The following is an 18504-nucleotide window of genomic DNA, read 5'->3' on the forward strand; positions in this document are numbered from 1 at the left end:
TTTGGCTGAAATAACCACACATGCTCTCCTGTTATAGAAGGTTTAGAGATGGTTAAATGATATATTGACAGTAGCAGTTTATGATAATTCTGACCCTCCAGGGGGGAGAATTACCTGCTTTAAGAAACAGCCTGAATTCAGTAAAATAGTTACGTTTTGTAAAGTGTTGGTGTCTTCTGTCCTCTCCAGGCATCAGTGAAGCCTAAGTGTGGCAGGATGGTGGGTTTCTCATCAGGGGGGGAAAATCCACATGGAGTGAAGGCCGTCACCAGCGGGCAGAGGTGTGCTGTCGCTTTGTGGTTCACCCTGGACCCGCTCTTCAGAGAACTGGTAAACTGGTGTTGCAGTTAGTTCAGCTGAAACACAACAAGTTTTTATTCTTTAAAAGGAAATGACATGTAGTTGTGACAGGATATTCTAATTTGCTAAAGAAGTCAGGGAAGATGTGTTATCATTAGCTATGCTAGTTGTGTGGCTTTTACGATGGCAATGTTGTCCACCGTTAAAAATCCAAAATGGTAGAGGCAGGTCATATGAACTTGAACTTTGCGTTAAAAGGACTTTACTGTAGCTGTTTCTTGTTTTCTTTCTAAATCTTCTTCCACCACTCTGAACCTCCTCATTGTCCTCTCCCAGGAGAGACTGCAGGCAGATGAGGTGATCCAGGCGTTGGACACACAGTCTGTGTGGGGTCAGGGCCTCAACATCAACCCTAAAGATGAACTGTAGAAGCGGAAAAACCCCATCCCCTCCTATCAAGTCCTTCTATATATTTTAACTATTTATTGAATTGACATTTGGATCAGAACGTTTCTATTTTTGTACTGTTTGAAGTGCAAGATTAACAATATTGTCATTTTTGTGTTGTTGGTCCTGTGTTTTTGTTCCATGCTTCTCTACATACCAGTACTTGAGTTTTCGGTTCTTTGTCTGTCCTCCCAGTGACAGCCTCCGGTAGAGGAAATTGTCCGTTTCACTTGTTCTCTTTGTTCTCTTTTTCTTGGTGAGTTGGCAAAGTTTCATGTAAGACTGCTTGGACCTGTAATTTCCCTAAACTGTGAAGAAGCCATAGAGAAGAACGGTGGCTGGCAATTTTCATTCTCACTTTAACTTATGTTTGTTCTTGTTCTGGACAACATGTTCAATTCATTCAACAAAAACACTATTTACAGATATTATTTTCAGTGGTCATTATTTATAAGATAATATTACATTCAGTCTTCACAAATGGTACTGTTACATATGCTATTACTAACAACTTTGTGTTTTTCAGTATTTTTTTTCAGTGCCAGTAATAATTTAATAAATGTAGGCAGTGCACTGCTTTTCTAATTGGGTATCTGATATTCAAATGGAACTCATACAAAGACTTTAAGAAAGAGATGTGTTCTAATATGCTGAATACTTAGAGATCATGCACTCTGTCCTTCTCTGTCTGTCAAGCCTGGAAATGAAAATGTCTACTGTCACTGCTTTTGTCCACTTTTCCTCATGTTGTTGGCACGAGGAATCACTCCCCTCCCTTCTGGGCACACAGAGCAGAATACTGGTTTATGTGTTCACTGACATGAGAACATGGTGTATGTGTGTGTGGTGTACTTTTATTTATGTGTTTGTAATAATAGACAGCTGCTGTTGTAACTGTCTGCATTTAATATGAGGAGCTTTTATTCATAAAAGATGTCAGTCATTCCTGTTTCAAGGAATACATATTTGTTCGGTCTTTTATGTCTTTATCTTTGTATTAATGATAATACAGATAATAGGCCGAGTCGTGCACTGTAAATCCATTGTAAAGAAACATACAAAGAGTAGCCTTTTTTAAGATAGATCCAAACTGCTAAACAGAAACTTAATCCTGTCATTTATGAGGTTGGCCACTCCACTTCTGTTTCACTGATATTTAATTCTGAAATGCTGTAGCACACAAAAATGTATGTGTACATGCCTATAAATTAAAAATAGTATATATATTCAGCTGTGCATTTTTGTGTTATTTATTCTTGTCATCTTTTGAACTTGAATTTAGTTAATTGGCTACTCTACATTGTCCCTACGTGTGAGTGTGTGCGTGTGTGGTTGTCTGTCTTTGTGTGTCAGCCCTGTGACTGACTGGCGACTAGTCCAGTGTGTACCCCACCTCTCGCCTGTAGTCAGCTGGGATAGGGTTCAAGAGTTCAATAGAAAAGGATGGATGGATGGATGGATCTTATTCAGGATGAGATAAAATATCAGTCATTCATTTGATTCAAAGAAAAATGGCTTTTTTAAGAAACAGTTTCATGTCTCTCAAACAGCCAGGTATACTTACTAATAATTGTTTTCTCTTACAGATATATAGTTTAATTCATTTACAGTTTCATCCATTCAAGTTATCTGTTTCAAAACTGAACATATCCTTCTATATCTATGGAACCAAACACCCTGACAAAAGGCATACAGTAACGCGTGATTCAGCTCTTGTATTTAAGAAGAGTCCGTTTAAAGTGCATCTGCCACTACTCAAAGTAAACACAATATAAAATCATGTATTAAATACATTTTATCACGCCTTAAGTTAATGTGGATGAATTATTTACCCAGGTGTGCTCACGCTGAGTAGAGGTCACTGCGGTAAACTTTTTTTTAACACATGATAAAACTGTAGCCACAACTGAACATAGAATAAACTCTTTCTTATGCTCCACACCAAGTTTTCTCTCATCCAGTCTGTGGTTAACAGTTGCATCAACATAGAAGCTAAACCAGCTTGTTTGAAGAGGGTCATATGAGGTGACTGAGTTGAGTGAATTCAACGGGCATGTTGGATTTGTTGGGTTCAGAAGCGGTACGACAGCTGTTCGGTGAATCTGAATGGCTTGGTTTCATTGACAGTACACAGCAGGTCCCTCATGCGTCGCGCTCTTCGCTCCTCCAGCACCAACCTACGGGAGCGCTCTCGAGCCGCCTGCTGCTCCACTCGCTTCTCTTCCCGTTTCCGCTTCAGCCACCTGAGGGCGGGAGGAGGATGGAAATGGAGATGCCATTTGACAAAATACCCATTTTTGTACAGCATGCAAGAGGCTATATACCAGTTACATTATCAGTTAAAATGTCACTTCTTGTAATGTCATCATTTCCATGTAATGTTATGGCATCACCCAGCATTTAACTGAAATATGAATGTATTTAAAAACATTTGATGCACTGTGAGTAGCTATGCAGTTATCTAGCACTTATGGTGCTGCAGGCCTGGAAATGAATGAAAGGCTGAAACTGAACTCACAGTTTGAAGGCATGTTCACACTCCTCGCGGCTACGTAAGAGGTAGCTACTGTCCTCCTCGAGCCTCTTCAGCTCCTCCAGTTGTCTCTGTTTCTGCTGCTGCTCTTGCTTCCTCTGAAGCCACAGCCTGAAGGACTCCTCTGGGTCGCTGGTGTCTCTCTGCATGAGGAACGCAGAAATACATCCAGAAATAAAATGGAAAACATTTATTACAGTGATGTTGTGTGAAGTTTCCTTAACAGAAGAGAATGTGTCGAGAAACTGGAAAGTGGCACACCACTCACTAAAATCAATATTAGCGTCTGATCAAAACTTAAATAAAAGGGCTACTGTACAGTACACCACTGTTGTACATCCAATCTTTGTTAGGTGTGCCCCCTTGTGGTCATACCTTGGAACTCATCCTCTCCATCTCCTGAGCTCGGTGGACTCTTTTCTCCTCCCGAAACTGCTCTCTCTTCCTCATCAGCCAGGCCTTAAATGCCAATTCATTCTCCTGCCTCTTCTGCTCTTCTTCCTCACATTTCCTCTCCTCTGCCTGACATGGGAAACAAGAGTGACTGAAGTAGTGAGTCACAAACAACAAGCCTTAAAATAAGAACATAAATATAATGCATGTATTGCCCTCTATCTGACCAGTATCTCCTTGTACTGGTACTTCCCTCCTACCTCTCTGGCCACCCTCTCCTTCCTCTCCTGTATCCTCTGCAGCAGTTGTTTCTGCTGGGGGGAGAGGGTGTAGGTGGCCTGGCAGGTTGTCCCGGTGGCTGACTGCACCCGCCGCTTGCTTCCATGTCTCTGGCTGCCTCTCTGGCTGTGGCTGGCTGAGCTGGGCCTGCTCCTGGGCTGAGCTGGAGGTCTGGGGGCACGGAGGTGATCAATGCCTTGCTGGAAGGGGGAAGAGCCAGCATGGAGACGAGGAGACGAGGAGGAGGAGGAGGAGGAGGAGGGTTTGTGGATCTTTTTGGAGCTCACAGTCTGTTCCTGGGGATGCGGGAGGGAGTGTGAGTAGTCGCTGTTGTTTGCGATAGGAGGGAGAAATCCTTGACTCTCCACCTCGTTCAGGCTAACCAGGTCAAACTTGCCATCCTTTTCTACAAGGACTCTGCCCTCCTTTACCCCCTGCCCTCCCTCATCACGCTCCCCAGTTCTGCCAAACCTTCCAGATCCTGCACTTTCATTCCGAGGGGAAAGTTTTAATTCGGAAAGCTTCCCCGAAACTTCAGTCTCTGCCTCTGAATCCTTGGCTCTGTCCTTGCTGCCCTTCCCCCTTTCCAGCTCACCACTGTTGCCATCTTTCTCAAACTGCAATGGAGGCACCACCAGATCCACCAGCTTCTCTTTAAAATGCAGCCGCCTGCGCCTTGTCATATCTGGAGCCTCCTGGTCCTCCAGTTCCCGATTAGCCTGCTGGATCTTCTCCAAAATGTACTTCTTCTCCTCATCTGTCTGGTCGTCCATCTCTGGAGGAGGTGGGACTAAAGGTGTGGACTTAATCGGGCTGTCTCTGTCTGAATCATACTCTATTGGCTCCATAGGGGAGGGCCACCTGTCTTCATCTTCCTCTGTTTTGTTGCCTCTCTTATCTCCCTTCTGGCTTTTCAGTTTTCGTTTCATTTCTTGCTGTTTCTCATCCTCCTCCAGTTCTTTGTCAATTTCTGCTTCTATGTCCCCATAATCAGGTCCCTGTGGGGTGGAAAGGCATACACTCTACATTCATTTAACCAGGTGTAAATGGAACTGAATACGCAATGTCAATGGCATGCTGGTGTGATAACAGATATGTGTAAGTGTGTTCATCAATATTGCATTCAGCAAAAGCACAGCGAAAGTATGTCAATGTATGTCAAGAGAACAGGTTTCACATGCAAGCAGGGAGATGTGCCAGCTTGGGTAACTCAACACTATTCACTGTTAGACTTTCACAGTGCAGGGTCAAAGACAGATGAAGCACCCAGTCTGCAGTAAGGAGAGCAGCACTCTAAACTTAGTTTCATACAAAAATACAAAGTGGTGATAGAAAAACAAAAGTACAAAAGTAGAAATAGCAAATGCAATCAGTCTGTCCAGTGATGTTATATAAATTGCATGTTGTGCTGCTCGACTTGCCTGATCCTCACTCCGGCTTTCCTCACTGATCAGCCAGTCCAGATCCTTCTCAAAGTCATCCTCATATTCCTCCTGGGACTTTGTGCAAACCACCTCACTCATGATCTTCTCTTGAAGAAGAAAAGAGACAGATTTCAGATATCATGATTCTTGCCACACCAGCAGCAACACTTAAGGAAAGTGATACCAGTCGGTCAGTCCTGAGCAAATAACTCAGCATCTACTGAATAGAAAAAAGAGAATTGATTGTGGAATAGTCATTCATTACATATATTATATTTTGGGGAGTATCCTTATGATTTTGATGTTTATGATTCCACTATTAGGTCAAAATATCCTCTTGACCTACACTTGCTCACTAAAAATATCTATCAAAAACTAATTTGGATAAGTGTGATGTGATACGCAGGGGATAAATCCAATTTTTTTTAATGCCCCCCAGAAACATGTTGTCTTGTACAAAACACGTTGACCTGTGCCTACGAGGCTTTTTTAATCTCAAATTTATGGATTGAGAGACACCCATGCAGTTTTCTTCCCACTCTTATATCGAAGAATCACAAATATTTAGTACAAAGTGCTTGGTTCATCTATATCTGATTGCATTTCTGCATGAGGGCCAACATATAACTATGGATATAGCCATATAAATGCAGTTCTGTATTGTATTATAATACATACACAGGTAGCTGATTATGTACATATGCAGGTTAGAGACTGGATGAGTGGCTAGGCGAGACATCATATGAACTGGGTGTGTGAGGATGTTAACACACACACACAGTACATAGTCTACAGGACAATCCAGATGAAATTGGTTCCATCTATCTATCTTAATAGTCAAAGGAACATTGTAAGCCAAATTAAATGCAAACGATTCTAATTTACACATTCACCATAGTTTTTATGTCACATGGAATGAAGAGCACCTGGGTCCACAAATCCTCCCTATTAATACCTACTCAGCCATCATTACATCACTATATTGAATGTCCAGTGGATATATGGGTTACACCAAACTGTACTGTCCTTGTGTTTGGGATTGGTCGTCACCTGCTGGACAGAAATCTGTACTACAGGGTTACCACTAAACTATTTTTCTTGTTTGTCTTTTTTGGTCACAGATATACAATGTCAGCTCATATGTAGGTTATGTTTACTGTAGCTATGGCTCTGCTGTTACTCGGAGCCAGTTTCACCGGCTACAAGACAAAGTTTAACACACACAGAATATTATCCAGTTTGTTTTTATAACTGCAGGCTATTAAAAAAGCCTGACGGAGACGGAGAGCTAAGAGAATGAGTTGTGGTGCACAACTCACACCCTTGGGAATAATATAAATCAAAATTTTGGGCTACACTGGAATAATGTTTGTTAGTAAACTCACCACCAGCAGGTTCTTGCGTAGTATTCTTGTTGAATTAAAAGGGGTGATAGAGCACATCCAGCCGGGTTGTTTGTTCTTATCACTCCATCTTACCGGCCCACATAATGTCTGGTGGTTTGCGGAGCTACACCTGTGCACATAATCTGCTTCTGGTCCCTCTACAGCACTAAAAGGTTTAATAGGGCCGTCGCCATAGAGACCTACAACACGCTTTACTCCATGCGCATGCGCACAAAGGTCACATGCGCGGCAAAACACGCTCACGACTAACAAAATCTCCATGTAAACACTGTAAACAACAGGAAACATCCAAATTTCACCTGAAAACAGAGCGACTGTAATCTCGTAAAATTTAGGTTATACCCACTATATAAAAACCCCCTTCATTTTGTGTTATTTTAACACGACTCGCCAGTTGTAGCTTCATTAGAGGCAGGTTTGAAATGACATTCATATTAGACCAGTGTTTTCTTCGCTCGCTGAAGATACTCGGTGGTCAAAGTATAGCCGCAAAAGTGGTTTTCTATGTTTGGAAGAGCATCACTAAAGCACAATATCAACTGAAATAATGAAGTTCAACAAAGAGTTTTTGCATTACTTTTTCTCTTGCAGCCCAGATGCAGACAAATACAAACTAAGGCAACAGATAAAATAATATTAAAGACAAATACAAAGGAGGCTGACAGAAGCTTAAAATAGAGACAATGAATGCATTGCCATTTAATTAACAAAAGCTTTAAATAAATAATAGTATGTTAATCAATTCATGTTAACCGTTATCACAATATTATTGGTTTGAATCCTGCTGGTTAATGTTTAATGTACCTAACAGCACATGGCCACAATGACTTTATTTCGGCCTTTAGTCCATTAAAGAAAATGACACAGATACGATATAACATTTAAGTTCAACAAAAGACATCCACACCAAGCTAGTAGTGTCAGGTTCCACAATGTTGTTTAATATTGTAAGTATAGGCAATAAATGTGCTAAAGAAAATTCTTGTCGAAAGTAAAATTGAAGTTCTGCATGTTTAGGGTAAATACGCCCTCTTTAATACTGGGGTTCAAAAAGCGAAGTTTGGCAGTCTGGATCTTGAAGTTCACTGGAGATTTTCATTACTCGGACAAGCATGCACAGCAAAAAGACGAAGAACAACATTTCCCATGTTGCCTCTGTCACTACCGAGGAAATACACGCCCCTTCACCATGATGTACGTGCATCATTTGGAGTGTGACTGATAGCACGGTGACACAACTTCTGATAATGTTTTGAGTAAAGACTTCACAACTGTCAACGGCTGCTTGTCACCGAGAACAGAGCTGGGTTTTTTTTCCAAGATGGCCACCATCGTCTTTTGCTCTTTAAGTAAAACGGCCGGAACTACCGTGAGACAATGTTTGATTTCACATTTAAAGAGTCATGCTAGTGCAAGAGAGCTGCACTTGTCGCTACCCTCCACTCACAGCCTTTCGCCGTCTTTGCTTCCGGGAAGGAGATGGTTTTCCAAGGGTTCCGGCGTACGGTTCATGTCCCAAGGGACCGCAGGCAGATCACAAGCCGGGCGAACCAGAAGGGGAGCCCTGGCGCTCAGCGGAGCCGCAGCAGTGACGGCAGCGGCGGCAGTAGCAGGCTTTTTAGCCAACGCTCACCACCTCCAGCGTGCTGAAATGGCAACGAAAGTATTCCAACCCATTGAGGAGAAGGAGGAAGAGGGGGATATCTTGGAGAGATGTCGGGGCTTCATGTCTGCTCCGGTGACCGACGTCCGTGTGCTGCAGGAGAGGAAGGGAGAGATGAGTACTCGGATGGAGATGCTGATCATGGAGACGCAGGCCGCGTTTTGCAAAGCCCTGCAAGAGGTGGACGGTGGGACCTTCAAGGTGGACAAGTGGCAGAGGAAGGAAGGTGAGATGGAGCTCACCTGATCACACTGAAACTGTAGAGCTCAACGTGGAGCAGAACAGATCCACGTTCACCCTGATCATAATACATAAGGAGTTAACGAGATAGTGTGTGTTGTGGTGGTGGTGTGTGTGTGTCAGGCGGCGGAGGAATCAGCTGTGTGATGCAAGATGGAAAGGTGTTTGAGAAGGCAGGGGTCAACGTGTCCGTGGTGTCTGGATACCTGACAGAGGAGGCGGCCAAGCAGATGAGGAGCAGAGGGAAAGTCCTCAAAGGGAAAGATGGTAAGTTCTGTTAACTTCATATTTGTGTGCAGGCTTGATTCAGCTTCTGGCAAGAGGTGTGTTTAACCCCACATTCAAAGTAATTTGTAATGGATCAAGTTTCATGTTTGGTTTTCTCTCAGGTAAGCTGCCATTCTGTGCCATGGGTGTGAGCTCTGTTATCCACCCCAAGAACCCTCACATCCCCACAGTTCACTTCAACTACAGATACTTCGAGGTCGAAGAGGAAGATGGTGAGCGTGTGACATCAGCAGCGGTGTCATGGTGTCAGTGACACTATTGAGCAGAACTGTTGAATGAATGATAAGCCTTGTTTCCTTCTTCCTTGTGTTTCAGGCTCTAAGCAGTGGTGGTTTGGTGGAGGCACAGACCTGACTCCAGTTTATATCAATAAAGAAGATGCCTTTCACTTCCACAGCGTCCTGAAGGAGGCCTGTGACAAGCACCACCCGCAGTACTACCCCGACTTTAAGAAATGGTACATATGGACCGAATATTAGTTTGGCATCTTTGAAACCCCACTCATGTGTGCTTGTGTGTGTTTATGTGTACTTCAGCACGTACGCATCTGTGAGCCTGATTTCTGTGTGTCAGTACGTGTGGATTACAATGGGTGTATCCTCACTGTCAGATGATGATAAGAGGAAGTCTCTGCCTAAAATCTGCAGTTGGAGGAAAAACCGTTGAGCGGTTGTGGACGTTAGCCAGTGAATGACCACTGGGGATATGAGAAGGATGGGTGTGGTTTATCTGGTGGGGCTTATAATAAGTAAGTTTTGTCAAGTTTTGCGTTAATTTGAAATCAAATTTTAATCAAATAGAAAATAGAAAATATATTTGCCTTCTTGCCAGACAAGACGGCTGCTATCACTCCCGTATCTGTCAGATTTTTAACCCACAAACAGAGCCAGGCTAATTGTTTCCACCTGCTTCTAGTGTTTATGCTAAGCTAAGCTAACTCTCCTGGCTTTAGCTTCATATTTAATGGGCGAAGTGCATTTTAACTCTCGTTTAAATTTCTTTATAAAGTGTTACTATAGATGTTCTGTCCTCTGACTCATTTTCAATTCCTTTTTTCATAACTGTACTTTAACTTAGTTATGATCGTCTTTATATAATATGACGTATATTATGAATCTATCCAGATCTACGTAAAATTTTCAGGTCCATCCCTGTTCTAAAAATAAAGAAGACAAAAATTAGAACATCCCTCCGGCATTTGGATCCACTTTTACAGTTTCTTTTTTTTTATTATTTTCTCTTAATTAAAGTAGCGATACATCCGTGTGGATTGTTCTATCCACTGTTTTCACAGATAAATCTACAGCCTGACATGGAAACCGAATGATTTTCCTATTCCACTCCCCTGACTTTTAGGTGTGACAGATACTTCTATGTCCGGCACAGAGCAGAGACTCGGGGTATAGGGGGGATCTTCTTCGACGACCTGGCCCCCCCGAGCCAGGAACAGGCATTCAACTTCGTCAAGAGTTGTGCCCGCACTGTGGTACCCTGTTACCTGCCTATTGTCTACAAACACCTTAATGACTCCTTTACTGATGAGGAGAAGGACTGGCAGCAGGTACGACGAGGCAGGTGAGTAAAAAGGAAAAAAGATGCACAAACCATGGCTATTCATTAGAGTATTATATACTTTTTAAAAAAGGAGATTGATAAAATTTGGATTTATTCATAAATAAAGGCCACATTTGACTTCTGCACGCAAATTACCTGACATATTCAGCTAGAAATATTCTCAGACAAACACTAAATAAATTTGCTTGTGTTCATCGCAGTTAATATTTAGCTGTGTGTCTAAAGCGGATGTGTATGTCGTAGATATGTGGAGTTTAACCTGGTGTATGACCGAGGAGTGAAGTTTGGCTTGGCCACGCCTGGTTCCAGAATTGAGAGCATTCTCATGTCCCTTCCCCTCACTGCCAGGTAAGGTAACACTGGTGTGAAGAGCCTCTTGTATAATAGCAATGAGCAGCTGGTAATGATCTCACCCTTCATCCTCAGATGGGAATACATGCATGAGCCTGCCAAAGGTTCCCGGGAGGCGGAGATGCTGGAGGTGTTACGAAACCCCAAGGAGTGGGTGTGACTGGGGTATTGAGTGTTTTCTAATGGTGCGACCTGTTTATTATCAGCAGCAGTTAATGTTGTCTTTACCAAAACTTCATGAAATTGCTTTGCACTTGTCTGAAGAGTTTTTTAATCAGTGTTGGTATTTTTCTCTCTTTCCTATTTGCTATATTTTGTCGCATTAACACTTGATAACATTTGGATTACATTACTACTCATTATGAGATGCTGTATTTTTAAGCCTTTTGCCATTGTTTACTGCCTGGCAAACTAAAGGGAGACCAAATAATGGAACTTCACTGATGGCCAGTGTACCAGCTTTTAGCTCCTCTCACACTGATCATGTGGTCTCTTTTAAGAAGTGTTTGTGTCAAACACTAGCTGTGTTTTTTTTCCCGTGCCTGGGCCAAATGTGGCTTGCTCTGCTTGAAGCCGTCAAAGCTCTACTCTCCTATTCCTGTTTAAGAAAGCCCTGAAGGGGAAAATAGGGACAAACTGAGCCACTGTATGCATGCATATGCCACCAATCACGTCAGATGTTCATGTTCTCTGATGATACTGTGCATCTGCTCGCAGTCAAAGCTAAACAGTAAGAATGGGCAGATCCCTCCTGAGCCCTGTTTACATTGTGGTTTCATCATTTTTTTGTAGTTAATGATTCACTTATGGGTTGATTAGGAGAGCAGGAACATTACTTGGATTTTGTATCATGTTTCACCAAGAATATAAATGTGGGTCACAAGCCAAAAGGTTCATTTGAAGAAGGAAGGATGTTTGTAAAGCAAAATGTCCATTTGAAATAAATAAAAATAATTAATAGATACTGGTCATAATACAGTTTGACCTTAATATTTCACATAACATTTGCTTTAATTTTTTTCCCCAATCTGAATCACATTTTATCCTGTTTGTTCCAGAACTGGAGTCAAATACTCAAATCCAAGACCCAATTTTAATGGTTTCATTTTCAATTTCATTTGACACATTTTAACTGTAATTAACCCTTTAACATATCTTTTGAATCTTCAGTGTCCTTTAGCAAGAACAAGTAACTGAGAACTGAGTAAGGCTGAGCAGTGTATTATGCATTTGGCAGGAAGGTGAGAACAATGAAAGCTCAAGTTTAAAAGTTCACAGAACACCTGCAAAATTAAGCCCTATTCACTCGCTGGATCGCGTTCACGAGACACTGAATGAAATCAAGGAAACACAGCAAATTTTTAATGTTTTATTACAAATTAATTCAAGCTTCTGCACATAAAGGATTTATAACAAGTTCCCTTGCATTTAATGTTATATAACATTATGTTTGTTTGATAAGGCATTGTAAAAAAGAAAAAAAAAAAAAAAAAAGGGCTCTCCAAATAACAATAACTGACCTAACCAAAATGGCTACCCTCATCAGCACAACTCCGTTCACGGTCATAGCAAGTGCTGAAGTTCACAGGTCAACTCACAAAAAAGTAGAACAGTAATAATCAGTGCTCAGAGTCTGTGAGGCGTGGACAAGAAATGTGACATTTATCAGTGTCTGTGAATATCAGACATACATATTTGGTTTTTAGTGTACGCAGTAACTTTGCATATAGAGTATGAGCACTTTTTTTTCCAGAGGACTGCAGTGACATCGTTACAGCTGAGAGACGCTGAACAAATCAAACTAAACCTGTCCTAATTTCCATACAGCTCATTTTGAGCTTAAACACAAAGTGCCTTCATTTATTCACAACTTACTGTATAATAGTTGCACTAGAATCAATGCATTCACCACATTCCTATGCAGTAAAAACAATCTCACTGTAACTTACTTCCACACTATACATATTTATATACAGGTACATTACACATGCGAAACATAAACTCTGTTTGTAGTTATGTTAAATACAGAATCTCTCCCTTCTGATAACTATTCTCACAGCTTCTGTTTCTATTGCTTTCTGTCCCACATTCCTGTGAAAGTCACTCCACAATGCACATTTATGGTGTGGCTGCAAACTTATTTGAAGAATCCTCAATGTACTGTTAGTGAAAAGTGGCACAGCAGAAGACTCTGCAATCATATCCAACATGGTTACTTTTTTTTTTCCTTTAGGGTAAAGGTTACAGAATGGTTTTCACAGTTAAAGCGGACTCTCAGCAACTATCAACGGCCCAGAGGTGGACATGGGCCATCGAAGCCCTAACTGTCAACAAACAGTGCAGAGCCAGCTCCAGCCTCAGGTGTACAGACCTCACATTACAGACCAAGCTGCATGCATTACCAAAATAAACACACTTCTGACACCCATACACAAAATACAATTTTCAGCACTCCCCTTATGACTGATTGAAATTTACATATTTTAAATTTAAAACATTCACAAGTGTAGACTGAAGTTGGACTGATGCATTAATTTAGCAACTTGACTATTTAAACCTGACAGTAGTGCCCACTGAGAGTTAACAGCACAGCAGAACTCCGCAGCTGTGTCAGTGTTGATTTGTTTTAAATCTGTATCCTGAAAGTTTACTAAATGTTTGGTTCTCAAAGCTTCCTTTTCATATACGATTTACAGTTACCAAGCCCAGGCGTGATAAACATCCCCTCCTTGCCCAGTACGAAACTGCAAAAAGCTGAAGTGACAGAGTGACTGGTAAAAATGTTTTCAATTTCATGGGGGGAAAAAAACAAAATTATTTGTCAACCAAACCTAAATTCACCAGTAAATACTGGACTCAACTTGTCCTAAACATTTGGGATCCTTGTGTCGCTCTGTCTGCTAGGTGTGTGAGTAGTTAATAATATTCTTACAGGTTAGCCAGAAGGGATAAGCTTGATTTTGAGTTTGTTTGTGATTCTTTCTTTCCCCTGGTGGTCAAAATTGCTTAGGCCAACTTTAATCTGACTGGGTTTCAATTCCGTTATTTTGTGGCGCACAGCAAATGCTGCTTTTAAATCTCACAACACAAAAATGTTTTGCAAAACTCTTCAATATACAAAAATCTGGGTGAAACAACCCATTTTGGCACCAAGGAGGTCCAATTTAACAGACAGGATTCAAAATATCCACTACTAACAACTTAAGATTAAAAACATTTGCACCAATCTTCAATAAAGCATCGGTCCAACCACATATACACTTTCAGAAGTCGTCCTTCATTATGGCAATTGGAGCCCTTTTTTTCTTTACGCTACATGCATCATTTGTTATGCCTGCTGAGTTAAATAATTTGCTACAGTGGGACAGCAACTCCAGGAATATCAGCAGAGGTGTTGTTTGGTTTTGGTATGGCAATATCATTTGCTCCTTCCTGCTACCACTTCACCTCACTGGAGAAAGGTTAGTGCAAACTTTTAACAGCGCTGGCTCAGCAAAGATTGCATTAGTCTATTGATCAAACAGTTATTAGTGTTTCTGTGTGTGGAATGGGCAAGGCTGGTGGTACCACATCAGTGGCTTTGCTGAATGATAAGAAGGTCTTCGTGTAGGTCAGGACTTTTCTTGAGTTGGTAATGAGAAACAGGTTTACTTCCCATGGCCACTGTTGACATTAGTAGAGCTGGTGTTGACTATATCGTCATACTGAGGAGGAGGCTCCGTCTCGATTTGGACGTCTGTATGGCCCACAGCCTCCTCATAAGATGGTGGCGGATCTCCAGCGCTTCCTCTCCCTGATGTGAGCTCTGAGCCTGGATAAGCTGGACTGCTGTGGACACTGAGTTCTGATTGGTCACCATGGTGATAATCCCTCCCCCAGTGGTCCATAGAGACCACTGACAGGACATGATCGTGATGAGAGTGTCCCAGGCTGGGGCTGCGTTGTGAGCGCTTGCGGGAGTGGCAGCGCCACACAGTGATGGCGACGGCAGCGATGATGAACACAACCAGCAGCAATGGCACGATCAAGTAGAGGGAGTGGACTCCTCCAACCACTGTCTCCAGTCCTCCAGATGGGCTGCTCTCCCGGACATACTCCTCCCAGAACCGTCTCTGCGGCCAATCAAAAGACAGACATGCATGTTGTCAAAATCAATACAAGATCGAAAACATTTTCTTCAGGACAAGACTCTGGTACATTCATACAGGCTACAGTGTAAACATGGCAGCACGAAAGTGTTTCCAAAACACAGGGTCACAGGACACTCACTGTACAAATACTTTTCATATGGATTAGAACAACACAAAGGGAACAGACAACAACACCCGAACAAAGAGTGACCACATGACTGTGCATGTCCATCAATGTGACTTTGCTCTCTGGCTTCTCTCAATAGTTGTACTTCTCTAGCGTACACTCGGCTGTTCTTCCTGCTGATAATCATCACTTCCTGAAAAAACACCCACATTCCACAAGCTACCATTCTTGGTGTACGGTTACTGGATACAAAATAGTATGTGCAACATATCTGTTATATGTTGTACATTTTTACATAGTGCAGTTGATACGAGTTATTCTGCAGCAGTAATAATGATTTGTGGATTTTGTTGTTTAACACCTATAAGAACTGGGAGAATTAAGTAGCAGAAAGATAATGACGTTTCTTTACTACCTTGTGGATAATTGTGTGTTTTTTTTCTTATTGGGTTGTTGCTTGTTATTTTGGTTTAAGTTACCCCTATGAGCTGAATCAGTCACAGGCTGGCAAGAAAATCTCTGAACACAAAGCTGCTGGAGCTAATATTCCTGTATAGGCATTGAAACTGTCGTGTAACTCAAATCACCTACAAAAAGATGACTATCCTTTTATATGGTTTGTGTGGGAGGCCATATGTAGCCATGTGCGCAGCAGGTATTTTCATGTGTTCTACTTTTTTATCTGTACATTTATTTAGTCTTGAAGAAACAAAGAATTGCAGGTCTGATGTGATTAGTCTCTGATCCCCTCACCGTCTTCTCATCGTTCTCGAAAGCCTCGCGGGCCTCCTCATACGTGCAGATCTCCTCACGGCACTCCCGCTGGATGTTACCTTGCTTCATCTCTTCGAGCATGAAGTTGGCCCTGCGCAGCCGTCGCAGCACCGAGTGGGCCGCGTCTGCCGGCAGGAACACTGAGAGGTGGGCGGTAGGAGAAGGAGTGGGGTGGAGGGAGGACGAACACCAGAGCAGAGAGGGGAAAAGGATGTTACATTGAGAGATGTGTGAGAAAAACATTTGCATGAATTAAGGTAACAAGAAGAGACGAGTAAATGGGAGAGAAAAGAGGAAAGTAAGGGTGAGTCAGTAAGTGGAATAGCATGGGGGGAGGGAAGCGAAGGGGAGGGATAAGCAAAGAGAAGAGTATTGAAAGAAAGACGAGTGAGGCAGAAGGAGGAAAAGAGGGCAGATTCTGAAAAAACGGAAGAGGGAGAGAGGAGGGGACCAAAACAAAGGCTGTAGAGCAGAACTAAGCGCTGTCCAGTGCCCACACATTTCTGCATAAAAACAAAAGCTCCTTTGATTTAGGCATCCATCCCTGGGCTACATAGGAGAAACTGGAAGAATGAACTTGGAGAGACAGATTGGCCCTCTGTCTCACACATCCAGGACAAGAACATAAACTCTCAAACAAAAACTGCACACATGTTGTCACAACATGTCCAGAAATGTGTGATGTGCTGCCGAATTAACGAGTAATGGCGTCTGCATGACTCATAAATTCAGAGATGTGATCAGCACAAGACTTGCAAAGCAAAAGAAAATAATGGGCAAACAGCAGAAAAGCAGGAAACTGTACTTGGAAAGAGTGGGAATTGTCCGCTAAAGACAACAAAACACCTGAAGAATCACATTCCACCTTGTGTTTAACAAACAATGCTGAAAATCAGCACAATAGAAAAGAAAAAAACAAGAAACTGGAGGAGAGTTTCTGAAGTCTGTAAGTGATGAAGGTCATGTGTTTCTAAGACACAAATATAGTGTCAGTAAACTTACCACTCCCCATGGTTCCTGTGAATCGGTTCAGAGTGTTTTATCTGTAAAAGGAAACAAACACACATTTACGTACAGCCTTGAACTTGTAGCATGAGTCAGACAATAATGAACCAACACTTCCCTCCCAAAACTACATCTTTTTTTTGTTTCTTTCTTAGAAATAACACAAATAAAAAATGTTGGATTCCTATACAGCAACAATGTCCTAATAACGAGAGAATGAGAGAGAGGAGGTAGTGTCACGCACTTTTAAGAGCTATGACCCCCTAATATAGGACAGAATATCTTTTCTCTGTCAACATTTCTCACTTTCCTAGTACAAAGTTTATTTAAAAATCCAACTATTAACAACAGTAGGATGACAGTAGCGCAGTCATATCAAAACATCATGTCCCTTAAAAAATGACAATCTTTCTACATGCTTTGGGGAAACTTCAATATAATAACAAAACAAATGAATACAAGTATTATTTCACCAACTAAGCGTTGAAGGGCGTTGCTGTGTTGTGAACATGAGACATCCTTGACCAAAGTGACAGTAACCAATGGCGGCTGCTGGTCACTGTTACACATGGAGGTGTTACGGGAATCCTGCTCGCAGCTACCCGAAATAGATTACCAGCACCGGAAACATCCCAAACAAAGCGCCAGCGCCCCGTTACACAAATCACGAGAAACGGGAGGACGACGGAAAACCGCGACGTTAGCTAGGCTTCGTTGATACCGTTAAAGCTCTATTCTCGTCGTCTCGTATGAGCAGCGTTATGTGTCGGTCAGTGCCCAGTGTATTGACAAGCGGGGATGATTTGTAGGATGAGTGCGCCTTCAGCGTCGGATGCGGTTTACTGAGCGGCACACTTGATTCAAATGGGCCGATAACCAGTCAAAGAGGAGGACAGAATGACTTCAGATAAATACCACAGGGTTTTACTTCGATATGGCGGTGCAGAAATAAACTCAATTGATTCGGCTCACCTCTTTTCTTCCCCAAAATGCGCATCAACGATCCCTCGTCTTCTCTGCTCTCCCTGAGCGTTGCTATGCTCTGTGCGCAGGCGCACAATCCTGTTTGCGTACAGCGGTCCCACGAGCTGCCCCTTTTCCCCGAGTTAAAGGGACAGTCCAGCAATCAGCACGGCTTAATCTGACCACGCGTATTACAGTTGGGTTATTTGTCAGATTTTATGAGGGAGGTTGGCCCGGTGGGAGTATCATGATCGGACTTTGTAGTTCACAAGTTAAGATGAAGCGAGGATCACCGCTTGAAACACAGCATTGTATTAAAGATATTACTGCATGGACTTCATTTACGTTTCATACAGCGTTCCAACTTTTTTGAAATCGGGGTTGTAATTTCGATTAATTAGAATTTAGAGCTACGATAAATACATATTTTGCTTATTCTTTTGCTGGATGTGGACATTAAGCATTTTAATTGTACTTTTTTTTTTTTTTTTTGAAATAACAGACCATAGTTTTTACGGTTTGAACTTTACCTCGAGTTATGTAACTGTACAGGCAGCTGAGCCGGGTGTGGTCAGTGCAGGTAATTTCCTCACTCACATTACTTGA

The 18504-nt window shown here is 42.1% G+C and overlaps 4 protein-coding genes across 4 annotated transcripts in view; 2 read left to right on the forward strand and 2 right to left on the reverse strand.

The window, feature by feature from the left end:
* Positions 1-1977, forward strand: part of p3h2 (prolyl 3-hydroxylase 2) — a 53544-nt gene extending 51567 nt beyond the window's left edge. The window contains exons 14-15 of the mRNA XM_046391498.1: positions 190-330; positions 637-1977. Of these exons, the coding sequence (XP_046247454.1) occupies positions 190-330; positions 637-729 (234 nt within the window). The 3' untranslated portion in view covers positions 730-1977. The remainder of the gene's footprint in view (positions 1-189; positions 331-636) is intronic.
* Positions 1978-2130: 153 nt separating this feature from the next.
* On the reverse strand, positions 2131-6975 carry ccdc181 (coiled-coil domain containing 181). Its single transcript, XM_046392849.1, has 6 exons — positions 6762-6975; positions 5374-5483; positions 3934-4950; positions 3656-3802; positions 3266-3423; positions 2131-2990 (listed from the first exon to the last, which is right to left on the reverse strand). Exons 2-6 carry the CDS (start codon positions 5473-5475, stop codon positions 2819-2821), a joined length of 1596 nt encoding a protein of 531 aa, XP_046248805.1. The 5' UTR covers positions 5476-5483; positions 6762-6975; the 3' UTR covers positions 2131-2818.
* Positions 6976-7971: 996 nt separating this feature from the next.
* Positions 7972-11156, forward strand: cpox (coproporphyrinogen oxidase). Its single transcript, XM_046391820.1, has 7 exons — positions 7972-8671; positions 8809-8952; positions 9075-9185; positions 9289-9430; positions 10330-10548; positions 10792-10896; positions 10975-11156. Exons 1-7 carry the CDS (start codon positions 8104-8106, stop codon positions 11057-11059), a joined length of 1374 nt encoding a protein of 457 aa, XP_046247776.1. The 5' UTR covers positions 7972-8103; the 3' UTR covers positions 11060-11156.
* Positions 11157-12776: 1620 nt separating this feature from the next.
* Positions 12777-18039, reverse strand: prrg1 (proline rich Gla (G-carboxyglutamic acid) 1). Its single transcript, XM_046391821.1, has 4 exons — positions 17908-18039; positions 16933-16973; positions 15910-16070; positions 12777-15011 (listed from the first exon to the last, which is right to left on the reverse strand). The coding sequence occupies exons 2-4, from the start codon at positions 16940-16942 to the stop codon at positions 14547-14549; spliced, it is 636 nt and encodes a 211-aa protein (XP_046247777.1). The 5' UTR covers positions 16943-16973; positions 17908-18039; the 3' UTR covers positions 12777-14546.
* Positions 18040-18504: the final 465 nt, after the last annotated feature.

The sequence above is a fragment of the Scatophagus argus genome, chromosome 6 (assembly GCF_020382885.2).
Source record: "Scatophagus argus isolate fScaArg1 chromosome 6, fScaArg1.pri, whole genome shotgun sequence".
NCBI lineage: Eukaryota > Metazoa > Chordata > Actinopteri > Scatophagidae > Scatophagus > Scatophagus argus.

Coding starts and splice junctions, on each gene's coding strand:
- cpox (XM_046391820.1), top strand. CDS start 8,104: ATGGCCACCATCGTCTTTTGCTCTTTAAGTAAAACGGCCGGAACTACC. Junction 9,186..9,288: donor CGAGGTCGAAGAGGAAGATG/GTGAGCGTGTGA, acceptor CTTGTGTTTCAG/GCTCTAAGCAGTGGTGGTTT. Junction 9,431..10,329: donor TACCCCGACTTTAAGAAATG/GTACATATGGAC, acceptor CCTGACTTTTAG/GTGTGACAGATACTTCTATG.
- prrg1 (XM_046391821.1), bottom strand. Junction 15,012..15,909: donor TCGAGAACGATGAGAAGACG/GTGAGGGGATCA, acceptor GATTGGCCGCAG/AGACGGTTCTGGGAGGAGTA.
- ccdc181 (XM_046392849.1), bottom strand. CDS start 5,475: ATGAGTGAGGTGGTTTGCACAAAGTCCCAGGAGGAATATGAGGATGAC. Junction 4,951..5,373: donor AAAGCCGGAGTGAGGATCAG/GCAAGTCGAGCA, acceptor TCCACCCCACAG/GGACCTGATTATGGGGACAT. Junction 2,991..3,265: donor TGTGAACATGCCTTCAAACT/GTGAGTTCAGTT, acceptor TCCCGCCCTCAG/GTGGCTGAAGCGGAAACGGG.